The sequence below is a fragment of the Neolamprologus multifasciatus genome, chromosome 7 (assembly GCF_963576455.1).
Source record: "Neolamprologus multifasciatus chromosome 7, fNeoMul1.2, whole genome shotgun sequence".
NCBI classification, from domain to species: domain Eukaryota; kingdom Metazoa; phylum Chordata; class Actinopteri; order Cichliformes; family Cichlidae; genus Neolamprologus; species Neolamprologus multifasciatus.
This window is the reverse complement of record NC_140445.1, coordinates 14,300,636-14,313,400: the sequence shown is the minus strand read 5'-3', so window position 1 is coordinate 14,313,400 and position 12,765 is coordinate 14,300,636. Positions and strand designations below refer to the sequence as shown.

The 12,765-nt window shown below is 40.7% G+C and overlaps 1 protein-coding gene across 3 annotated transcripts in view; it reads left to right on the top strand.

Moving 5' to 3' along the window:
* The first annotated feature begins 1,325 nt into the window (after nucleotides 1-1,325).
* The window catches only part of arsb (arylsulfatase B), a 42,184-nt gene continuing 30,744 nt past the window's right edge, over nucleotides 1,326-12,765 (top strand). For all 3 annotated transcript variants that reach the window (XR_014875493.1, XM_085169271.1, XM_085169270.1), the window contains exons 1-6: nucleotides 1,326-2,072; nucleotides 4,501-4,687; nucleotides 6,005-6,195; nucleotides 6,568-6,775; nucleotides 9,075-9,318; nucleotides 10,447-10,517. Coding sequence is in view for 2 of the 3 variants with exons in the window: in XM_085169271.1 (XP_085025397.1) it covers nucleotides 1,806-2,072; nucleotides 4,501-4,687; nucleotides 6,005-6,195; nucleotides 6,568-6,775; nucleotides 9,075-9,318; nucleotides 10,447-10,517 (1,168 nt within the window). In the remaining variant the exon portion in view is untranslated. The remainder of the gene's footprint in view (nucleotides 2,073-4,500; nucleotides 4,688-6,004; nucleotides 6,196-6,567; nucleotides 6,776-9,074; nucleotides 9,319-10,446; nucleotides 10,518-12,765) is intronic.

The window sequence follows — 12,765 nt, the reverse complement described above, 5'->3', positions numbered from 1 at the left end:
GAAAACTCAAAGTAAGCCAGGAACCAGGAATTACTTAGAACACGGAGGGAAGAAACAGCATAGTGAGGATACGATGAGACCACCAACAGAGAGAAACACAGGTCTTAAGCAATGTCAGAAATCTTTCTCTACACAAACTTGTGTGTTTGTATTTTTCCATGCACACGTTCAAATACAGTCGCTGTAATTCTTTTTGTCTGTTTAGCCCCACCACACTGTCTTTACCCTAATTGTCTTGATTGTTCTCACTTGTCTCTATTGCAGTAAGATAAAGTGTTTGTGTGTCACAGACATGAAAGATGTATACTGCAAAAAAAGAACTAAAAACCAAGCACACCTAACAGAGAATCACATCATTGTCCCTCAGTTCTTGTTTTTGAGTCACCGTGCTTGCAGGTATAAAGGACTTCATGTGCGAGTTGTGTGGAAAGACTTTCAGTGAGAGGACCACACTAGAGACTCACAAGCTCATCCACACTGGTATTTCATGTCACTGTGTCATCATAAAACCAGACTGCTGTGCATTACTCAGTTATATTGATTATTACAAGCCTGTTACAAGCTGAACATGAAACTCTTTCATCTGAATCTAGTTTCCTGCTACATTTAAATCAGAACATTGTAAACAAGAGTGGACCAAAGCCCTTCATAATGAAGTGAGAGGCTGATAAAGTCACACAGAAAGCAACTTATTACTTATAATCTTCAAATGTAATGCAATATGTAGTAATGTAATATCTTATTTTAGTCATAATTTAAAGTGATTTTACCAAAAATAATTGTAGCTCTTAATGTTAACTGTTGTGGTATGAAAATGTAAGTTAGCTCTTATTAGTTGGTAAGGAATGGAGGAAAGAGGAACTTTTGTTTGATTCCAAAAATGAGGTTGACTTAAGTTAGCATAAAGGCTAAAAACATGTGGTTACAGCTAGGCAGTTTGGTCCAAAAGTAAACTTGCCAAAAAGCCTGTGACATGCAGCTGCTGCCAGGACCTGATGATTTAAGAAGCATGTTGTATCCTTTCATGTAAACGCCTGCTATTTTTGGACTGAGACAAATACTAGCGTAATGTTAGCTGCATGGTTAGCTACAACTAAGCAGTAGTTTCAAGGTCATGTACGGAGAAACAGTGTAGCCACATTTACCCATAATGCAATTCTTTGGCTCGTGCTCCTCGGCTTTACATGAACATGTAGACAGTGTGGTGTTATATTAAGAAGAAAATAGCAGTAAAAAATAATCATAATAATAAGAATAATGATAAAAGAGAAAAAGAGAGAGAAAAAATTCTCTAAATATTTAACTGGAGCCTATCCCAGCTGTCATAGGGCGAGAGCATGGGCGAGAGGCGGGGTACACCCTGGACAGGTCGCCAGTCTGTCGCAGGGCCAACACACAGGGACAGACAACCATTCGCACTCACATTCACACCTAGTGGCAATTTGGATTATCCAATTAACCTATCCCCACAAGCTGCATGTGCATTAATTTAATTTAATTGCGCTTTTATAGCGTCGCTTATAGCGTCGGGCTTCCATACATCACGTGCTTTGCAATGTTTTCGATCATCTGATTGGCTGCTGCAGTCTCGGCAGTGTTTTTAATCTGTGGAACAGGGAAGTGAAAGATAGCTGTAGTGCGTCGTTGATGTGTGTAATCATTACACTGACACCTCATTAGTTACAATAACTAATGAACAGCTGGTGCAACTTTACTCTTTCTTGGTTAGCTAAACACGGCTGTACCGACTTCCTGTTTGACTTTGACGGAAAAAAAACTGTCCCATTGAGGTGATAAATAAGAAGATGACTGAAGGTAATGGCAAGGCGGTTTACTGGATCATTGCATCGACTTTCATAGTAAATTTAGCTCAAACTTTAGCGGCTCGGCAGCCTCACGTCGTGTTTATCCTGGCTGATGACTTCGGCTGGTACGATATCGGCTACCACGGCTCCGAGATCAGGACGCCAAACCTGGACAAGCTGTCGGCCGGAGGAGTCCGCCTGGAGAACTACTATGTGCAGCCTCTGTGCACCCCCTCCAGGAACCAGCTCATGACCGGGAGGTATCAGGTGAGAACACAGACTGGTTATAAAGATAGTTTAAATACAGTCGATATTTCTTAATGACCAATAAGCCAACCAGTCCTGATCGGAACTTAATTCTTAATTTTTCTGACACAAATTACCGGTGTAAACTATTAATCATTTTAAGAGGTGTTAAGTGAATATGCTCCAAAATCAGTGAAATAGGTACAAACGCATACAGGGGAACAAAAATAATAAATCTATTCCAATATTTTAGAATCATTATTGTCACTTCATTCGACGAGTTGGAAAATATCACATTAGTTACTTGGTAGGCTTAAAAATAAATAAAAGACGGACATCTATATAGAGTCGGGTAATAAGTATTTGGACAGTGACACATGTTTTATATTTTGTCCACAATTAAGCATATTTATGCAACATAATGCCATATTAGTGACGAGAGGAACAAAAGCTTCAGGAGTGGTCAAATCAACAATCTGCTTTTCTAAAAAGACAGAATAAAGTGGCCAAGTTGGCAACAACCAAAGGTCTGAAAAAAACAACAACACACACACAAAAAAATGACTAAAGTGGAGGATTACAGAATCTCTCCTGCTAAACTGAAGACAGAGAGACCACAACTGATGGTGGCTGCATTAAAGGCATAGCAAATGGTTGATAACAAAGCATCTCAAGAGAGAACACTCATCATGGGAAGCCCCCAGCAGCCTAAGGCCTATTGCAGCGCAGCTAACAGAGGAGTTAAAGTCAACTCCTCTAAAGGAAGCTTTTAAGCCTAATCTTAAAGTAGAGAGGCCGTCTGTCTCCTGAATCCTAACTGGGAGCTGGTTCCACAGAAGGAGGGGCTGAGGGAAAGAGTTCCCATTCTTCTTTTAATTATCAGAGAAACCACAATTGAGAGCAAAGAGCTTTATTTGGGTGATATGGTACTATAAGGTGTTTAAGATAAGACGTGGCCTGATTTAAGATAAGACGTGGCCTGATTATTCAAGACCTGTATGTGAGCAGAAGGATTTAGAATTGAATTCTGAATTTAACAGGGAGCCAGTAAAAAGAAGCCAATGTGGGAGAAATCTGCTCTTTCTTTCTAGTCCCTGTCAGGACTCTTGCTTCAGCATTTTCGGATTAACTGAAGGCTCTTCATTGAGTTTTTATGACAGCCTGATTATAAGGAATTATAATAGTTCACCCAAGAAGTAACAAATTCATGAACTAGTGTCTTCAGCATCACTCTTAGATGGATGTTTTAATTTTAGAGAATATTGCGCAACTTAAAGAAAGTACATATTTGTTCAATATGGACATTGGAGGACAAATCCTGAGCAAAATCGACTCCAGGATTCCTCACAGTGTTACTGGAGGCCAAGGTAATGCCGTCCAGAGTAAGTATCTGGTTAGATAACATGTCTCTAAGCTTTTTAGAGTTTTATCTGCAGCAGGAAATTAGAGGTCATCCAGGTCTTTATGTCTTTAACATATAGTGCAGTTTAAGTCATTGTTGTGTCATCTTCACGGATCGATAACAGGATATTTAATGAACAGGTGATTGATTATGTGGACAGAATTGAGATCAGGATGTGGGAGCCAGAATTCTGGCTAGGTTGTAGGTCACTCAGTGAAATGCAACTCAATTTACAGATTTAAGTAAAGTTGTTGTTGTTGGGTTTTTTTCTGGATTTTTTTGGTTGATATTGTTTCTCTCCTTTAAATTGAAACTACCATAATAATTAGAAACTTGTGATTTCTTTGTAAGTGAGCAAACTTACAAATTCAGCAGGGGATGAGATAATTATTTCCCACACTGTAAACTTTAATGCAACCAGATGTGTTTTTTTTAACCGCAGGAGTCATTCCCTGCTGGCCTTCCTAAAGGCGTAAGCTGCACATCCACCCACAACAAAAGTGGAAAGATCACCAAAGAATTTGCATTCAGTAGCATGAAGAGTCACTGATGGCAGCCATTGTGATTCCAGCTAGCTAGCGAGCTAACATTTTTATGTCCGATGTTAACATCACATGTTTCGTGGCATTATTTGGTGTTTATGCATGTTAAATTGTCTTTCCTGTAAGGAACAATCCCCATTATTATAACCAACACTTCTAAACAATAGGTTTTTTTTTCTTCATGTAAATCAAATGTGAAATTTGGTTAAGCCAATCACAGAGGACCCTTCCCTGCATGATGAGAACAGTCTTCCTACAGGCTCTGCTTTGGATTTGTAAACTTTATTTTAATGGAGTCTTTCTAGGGAAGTATGTATTATTATAGATGTTGATGGAAAGGAGAACAACAAGACAAAGTCAGGACATTTATTTTGAAACTTCTGTTTGAGTCATCGCCACCACAAAGGCTGTTGTTTTCCTCTTTTCTGTTTTTTAACGATTTTGTTCCCTTTTTACTAAATTGCAGATTTCTTCTTAACTGTTTGTGTTTGTCTTTAAACTTCAGATCCACACCGGTATGCAGCACCAGATCATCTGGCCCTGCCAGCCTTACTGCGTTCCTCTGGATGAGAAACTTCTGCCTCAGCTCATGAAGGAGGCGGGGTATGCCACACACATGGTCGGCAAGTGGCACCTGGGCATGTACAAGAATGACTGCCTGTCCACACGCCGTGGCTTTGACACGTACCTTGGTTTGTATAATGTGGAAGAAACACTTCACGGAGCACATTTTGCATGAATGCTACTCAATAACAGCTCATGTGTTTATCTTTGTGTAAAATCATGCACATAATAAGTGACGATTGCCTTAGTTACACGTCACCTTCATGATACATTTGAATCTTTTGCATTTGAAGTAAAAATAGAAGATTGTGTATTAAAAGTGAAGTTACCCAAAAGTTAATGCAATGTTTTTGTTCACCCCAATCATTAATGCTGACACCTTAGATGCTAAAAACTGAAGAGGGCTTAGATGAAGATGTTTGACTTCACTGAAGAGGACACTGTTAAGTGAATAAATCCAGTTCTGAACATGTGGAGGACAAAAGCACCGTTTGGACTAGAGCATAGCGCCTTAAGGGAGGACTGTTCTTACGAAGGTTTAGCCATCTTGTTTTTTGGGTTTTTTTTTTTTCATAATTTTGTTGACAAATCAACACGTATACCTCTGCTGAGGAAACTATTTCCTAACCACTTGCTGCATTGCTCGCTGTGTGTCATGCCAAAGTCTGCAATTTCTTTACATGTGAAATGCGCTCCTCAGTAGCTGACCACAACTACAGCATTTTTATTGTAGCCTTTGTTTATCCCAGTAAAAGTCTAATTGAGAATTTAAGTCTTTTTGTTTTTTAAAGAGTGACATAAATTAAAAAACTGCGACTATTAAAAATGCTTCCCTATACTCCTGGTCCAGAGGTTGAACAGTATTATAGACATTTTGCATTATTTTTAAATAATATTATGTATTTAATGATTTTTGTTTTTAATTTTTGAGCACATACAGTGTTTTTCCCATCTATATTTAAAGCCTAACAAAACTAGTGTCATTATTTATCTGGCATCTTGATCGTAGTCTCATAGATCACGTCCGTCTCTTCTCAAACTACCCAATATACACACGTGTTAATCAATCTCAATACTATATAAACTATATAAACTGCAGGTACCAGAATTCTCAGTATCTATGTGGCTTTTGGGAATCATTTCTGTCACATTCAGATCTTTACGAATGATAAAAATTCTGTGTCGTAGCCGACCTCAAAACAAACGGCGACATTACGTGTACATTTTGCTAATAGTGTCTGTAATGGACAGTGAATATGTAGCTTACAGAGAAGAAGAATAACTATGTAATAAATATTTAATATTCATTTGTTTTTTGCCATCTCACTATATAAAGTGATATAATGAACATATAAAGAATAACAGGATAAATTACCATACATGACTGTGCTTTCATTGTTTTTAAAGCTGTTTTTAATGTATTGATTACCTGTTGTGTGCCACAGGTTACCTGACAGGTGGTGAGGATTACTTCACTCACTTCCGCTGTTATCAAAGCCACTCGCTGAACCTGAGCCGCTGTGCGTTGGACCTTAGAGATGGGGAAGACGTCGCCACAGGATACAAAGGGGTCTATTCCACTGAGCTGCTGAGCCAGAGGGCCATCAGCATCATTGAGAGACACAACTCTCAAAAGGTGACACACAACATCTCATCACATACATTAACTGTGAAACTGCTAGCCTAACTAAATCTTAGATTTAACCTTAGTTATCTTAATCATAATCCTAGATTTAACATGTATAGAAGGTTATCAGCTCAGACATCAGATGATGTACGCTGACACTAATGTTACGCTTGATTTTTAAATGCTGATTTTTTTTTTTTTTTATTTTAATCTCATCCAAGAATTATTTTTATTGTTTCTTTAAGCTTTTTTTTTTTAGCTCAGCCTCTCATTTGGAGTAATATCACAACTGTGGGGTTTTTTGGGGGGTGGGGGGGGACATTTAACATCTGTAATGACAACAGTGTGAATGTTCTGTCCCCTTTTCCCTCTATCTTTCAGCCACTCTTCATGTATGTGGCGCTGCAGGCGGTCCATGCACCCCTGCAGGTGCCAGAGCGCTACGTGACTCCCTACAGTTTTATCATAGACACCAATCGCAGGCTCTACGCCGGCATGGTGTCAGCTATGGATGAGGCGGTGGGCAACATCACCCTGGCTTTACAGAAAGAAGGACTCTGGAACAATACGGTCCTTGTGTTCTCAACTGGTATGAGTTTAATTGTTAGTTGTTGTTGTTTCTTTTGGGTTTTTTAAACTGAGATGCTAGATAAACCACTATTTGTTTTACAGTTGTTTATTTTTAGAAATAAATGCATTATATAGCTGAGCACTAATTAGAGCTGTGTCTCAGTGCCTTCTATCTCTTCATGTAATCCAAAAATTGACTCCATGATGTTGAAATCAGTCTCCACGAGCTGAAAGAGATCTCAAATGTCCCAGATTTATTTAGTTTAAGTTGGCTTGGCTGACAGCTGTAGTTCTGCGGATGCCCACTAGAGGGCGGTGTTTTGCTATGTTTGTTCAAACGTCACTGCCGGCTGACAGAAGTAAGGAAAACTTTTCTTAGCTCATGTCTTCGTGTAGAGCTCTACAGGCAACTCACCGAGAAAAAGACAAAGGAAAAACATCTAATAAACCTGTGATGAAGAACGTAATGTGGCCAATACGGGCCATAAACCACATCATTTAAACCTGTGCCTGCTCGCAGGTTTCCACACGTGGAACATCTAATGATTTGCATCTGAAGTAGGTAACTACGTTTGAGGGTTATTTTTAGGGGGTTTGGTGTTTTTAAAGGGTAATTAGAAGACAGGAACAATGCTGTGAAAGTAAAGTGTGAGCGTTTTTATCCCTGTGGTGGGCTACGGTAGGTGGCCTGTTTCATTGTTCCTTTACACATTTGGCTCGCTGTGATTGTGAGGATTGGGCCAACCATATGCTGGGCAGACACTGACTCTGCTGATCTGAAGCAGTGGAAAAACTCAGAGTACTTCCTGCTTCTCTGTAAATGTGGTGCAGAGCTTATGTAATCTGTGATTTGACCAGATAAATGTTTAACTATAACTTACTGAAAGAAGGCTTATCAGTTGTTTGGTTAGTCACAATTCCAGCTCACACTGAATTCATCCTGGTCAAGCTGTTATCACTGACTAAGCTTAACAGGACAGAATTGGCAGAATTTGGTTTGGTTGGACTTTGAGTTTCCTTTATGATGACATTTTCTGTAAACTGACAGCCTCACTGGGAATTTACTGTAAGCAAATGAGCAAGGAGGATGAAGGGACCTTTTGGGGGAGCTGGGAAAGACAGAGTTGGCCTGTAGAGAGGCGAAACAGCTTGAAAAGACATTAAGAAGCAGACGGTCTTTTCCAAAAACCGTTCGGGAATCGACACAGACTACTTCCTGGACTTGGATGACACTTTGCCTGTGAAAGTGGAGCCTTGCCTGGATGTGACTGGTCAAGTGTATTTATACTGGATTGGCTTATTGGGATGATGACAGTCTAACCGCCTGTGTGTGCACTTGTGTAATGGTTGGATATTTTATAGGTGTATTTGTCAGACAGTGAGACAACATCGGCGTGTTGTTTTAATGTCTCAGCTGATCACTTGTTTTCAGCAATAGCAGCCCTGGGGAGTGCACTGACAGCTGCTTCATTGGTTGTTCAAACTGAAATCCTTCATCGCTTGGATGGATTGCCATTGAATTTTTACAGTCATGTTACAGAGTACATGAATCCCTAATGACTTTAATGATGCTTTGACTTTAGCTCAGCACCACATGAAGTTTCCCAATAACTGCTGATCACTGGACTTTATGCAGTTCTATTAAAAAACAAAACAAAATTCATAGATTTGCAGTGAAATCTATAGAAGTTTGTTCTTCACATGACTGTATGTCACACATCTGAAATTGACAACAACAAAATAAAACCCTGTGTAGCCCCCGTAGCAAATTGGCACATTACATTGTGTCAGCTGTGAAACTTTGTAATGTTGCGGCTTATTGATGTTGTCCATTTGCTATAAGGTTAAAGGCTACAGTTGGTGCTACAGTCACAGTTTGCCTTATTGGCATACAGTGATCAATGATTCAGCTCACTTTAATTAGGTAACATAAAGTGGAAGGATATCAGCTGACTGGATAAGATTTTATCAGGTGATAGGAGTTTCCTGTTTCTTTTTTGCCTTTAAAAAAAGAAGAAGAAAGAAAACAACTTCTTTATGCATTTGCTTAAAGAGTATTTGACTCATCAAAACCTGAGCACATATCACTTAGATGGGTTTTCCACCTTTAAATTCATTTTCATGGTTTCCCACATGTCTGCTGGAAATATAAAATGTTTGGCTGATGTACAATCAACATTCAGAAACCAAATTTCCACAGACTGACAGAGTGACACTGGAACCTGAACATATATGAAATCTAGACTCTGGGAAATTTTGAACATTGTTTCAGTATCTACAAATGATCTTCATACCTTTTGCCCCTGTGGTTGTTTCAGATAATGGAGGTCAAACGCTGTCTGGTGGCAGCAACTGGCCTCTGCGAGGGAGGAAGTGGTCACTATGGGAAGGAGGAGTCCGAGGCGTTGGATTTGTTGCCAGCCCGTTACTGGAACAGCCGAGTACCGTGAACCGTGAGCTCATCCACATCTCCGACTGGCTGCCTACACTTGTTGGCCTGGCAGGAGGAAGCACCACAGGCACGAAGCCACTGGACGGCTTCGATGTGTGGAACGCAATCAGGTGAGCTGGGCCGTTTTTTACTGTCAAGATCTGTCACAGGACTTGAGGGGGAAGTTGGCTGTAGCCTGGAGGGTTTTTGTGAGTGATACCAGCTCTTAAGTTCGACAGCTTGCCCTCTCTTTGTGCCCCTTTCAGACCCTCCCCCACCCCCGCCCCATGCTCGCACTCTCCAGCTACCTCTGTCTTCTTCTCGTAGGAGCCCCTGCTTCTTCAATAAGCCCTTTGTTGCTGTGGCATTGAGAGCTCAAAGAGAAGGAAATTGCATCAGTCATTCTCACACAAATCTGTAGTCCATCCATCCCTCTGTTCTGCCCTCCCCCCCCAGCTTCGCTTCAGACTAAAAATTAAGCTGTCCTCCTGTTAGATCAGCTAATTTGTTTTGCTGCAAATCCTTTTATGTCAGGACATGCCTGAGATGATGCAATTTTGTTAAATGTAATATATTCAATTAAACGTCTGGATGACCTCTTGTGTTTTGGAGAACTTTGCAAAGCAGCTATTAGTAAATCGATAAGTCACACGGAGCAGCTTGCAGACCACAGATGTGCTTTCCATGTGAGGCGAGCTGTCACTGTGTCCCATTTGACTGACACATTATATTTGTAAACTAAATGCGGACACAGTGAAAGAGGTGAAATTGAGGGCTACAGCAGAGCCCCGGCAGAAAATCCAGGCTTAGCCAGGACCGCAAACTACTACTCGCAGCCTCCACTTGACTCGATTGGCCGTTGCGTGTCAGCTGACCACCAGCTGCTGGCACGGCCGTGTGAGCGGCACTACAGGGCACAAAACGCTGCTTTCATTGTGTTTTAATTGGACGTCCCAGTTGCAGAAAACAGCAGCCCCGGCAGCACGGCCTGGGAAACGTAAACCAAACGAAGGCCCAGAACAGAGAAGCACCCAGTGAGAGGGTGAGACTTATTTCAGTTGTGTTATCAGTCAGTGTGGTCAGAGAAAGTGGTGCGTTTTCTCTGTGGTGGAGTGCGGTCAGCGCATATGACCGCCTGGTGAGCAACAGCCAGCTGCTTCAGATTTACAGATCCTGGTGGGTTTCACAGCACATGAGTCAGCGTGGCGTGTTGGTTGTGTGTTCTCTTATTGAAGTGCAACACTGCTTTTATCTTACAGCAGAGGGTTTGCCTCACCCAGACTGGAGCTGCTGCACAACATCGACCCTCTGTATTATGACATTGCTCCATGTAAGTTCACATGTCTTTTTTCCGCTTTAACGTTATTGGAAATCTTTTTTTCAGTATGTCTGAAAATTTTCTCAATTAATGCAAACTGCTGATTTCACAGAATATCCATTGTTAAAGTCAATTATGCCTTTCCCTAAAGGTAGAGTAAGTCATTCAACAAGCTGATACATTGTCATGAACTTAGAATGAATCCATTGAAAATTCACGAGAGTAGGCATTGCTTTGGGGAAGCTGCTAAACAGCTACATGATGTCATAAATATCAGATAGCCCTGATATGATCAACTTGGAAACACTGCTTCGACTGTGAGCACAGAAGCTCCACCTACCTGTTGTTTATTAAGGCGTTTGTTTATGAGGGTGCAGCTAATCACAATAGTGTTGGTTTAAAGGACTGGTGGGATGACCCCACTGGTGGGGAATGACCACAGAAGAAAATCTTCAGTGAAGCTAAATTGAATGTATATGATTCATAAAAAAAAATAGCAAGTATAAACTGACCATCACTGCTTATTCAGTTTGGTGTCTCCAGGTAGGTGGAGTCTATCCCAGCTGTCATAGCGTGAGAGGCAGGGTGTACCCTGGACTGGTCGCCAGTCCATCAAAGGGGTAACACATCGTATAATTGTGTCTTTGGGCTGTGGGAGAGAATACCCTGCAGGGCTTGCAAAATTTCAAAATCCCAGGTAGCCCTTCGGGCAGAGACTCTTCAGTTTTTGGTAGCCCAAAATAAATTTAATTAGCCCGAATAAAAAAGAGAGCAATTTTTTGATGTTTTTTTTCCTGTTTTGTTTCCGTTACAATATTATACATTATAGTATAATATTGTAACGGAAACAAAACATTAATCAAAAAAATTGTTGAAACACAAATTACAACATTGTATAAAAATTACAATCATCAACTCAAATACTTGGTTCTAATTGAACAGACATTTCTATGAACTTGTAAGAACTGTGTAGAACGTGAATCAGTCTGTGTCAGATCCTGAATTTGAAATTTCCACTGAAGTCACGGGTAAGAGGCAAGTGGAACCAAGATCTAGGCCATTTGCTTTTTGAAGTTTGCAAAGACTGCTAAATTTTGCCAGTGGTAGTTCACTCTTTGCCACATAGTACGCTGTTCTAAACAGATTTTTCAGGTTTATTTTTAGTATGTTATTTGCAATGGGTGTTTGTTCTGGGAAAGATATTGCAGACTGAGCAATAATGCATTTCTTGCATTTCTCATGGGTTCTAATGGGGGCCTTTCTTAAAATTACTGGTCCCAGTAACAAAGGCGCTTGTCAACTCAGAAATCGAGGGAAAACCAACAACACACCCGGCAGAACAGTATGTTATTTACACGGGTGCACATAAGTGGGCCGCAGGTGCGCATTCGCTGTCAAAATAAACCAGATAAGAAGTTGCAACACGCGTTTGCGTCCATATAAAAGGCTGTTTTTGTCCGCTAGAGTGGGATTTTCACGGCACATTCTGCACCACATCTCTGTGCGTTCATCATTTGTTTGAAGCCAGCTCACCTCCTGCAACCACTTTTCCGAGAATACGTGCTTCTTTTGTGGTTCAGACATTTCTTTGGAGGTGGAGGAACACCAAAGCAATTGCTTAAAGGAGCTTCTTCGACATCTTTAAGAGTTCTAAACAAATGTCTGTCCTCCTCCAGAAAATCTTATGTACGCAAACACGCGTTGCAACTTCTTATCTTGTGCGCGTTTTTTATTTTGACAGCGAATGCGCACCTGCGGACCACTTATGTGCAGCCCTGGTTATATAGCTCGTCATATTGCAGCCACAGAAATTCTTTTGTCCATGAAACCATAAAGCTGCACTTTCTTTTTGCCTTATAGTCTGATTTGTCATAACTTTTCCGTTTTGTGGTAAGCTTTTCTTTGGCTGTCACTTCTTCACCCTGACCTGTCTTATTTGGCTCAGCAGAACTAAAATATATATCCTGCTGCTTTTACACAGGCACTCACATAACGCTCAGCGATTCTCTGCGCAATCAACCTCTCACATGTTTAAGCTTGCTGCGGGAGATTTCACTTGTCATGTTTGCATAGTATGCCAACGATTGATAAGACAATGCCAGAGGAATTGGTGCGCAAATTATCGTCACTCACCAATCAGTGCTGTCGCTCTCTATACACAGTTTGCGCGATTGCAAAGTGAAAGCAAAAAACAAGCGCAAATTCAAACGCGATTTCAATATGTCACATATTGACAGTGGCTCACCGATGCCAATGACAT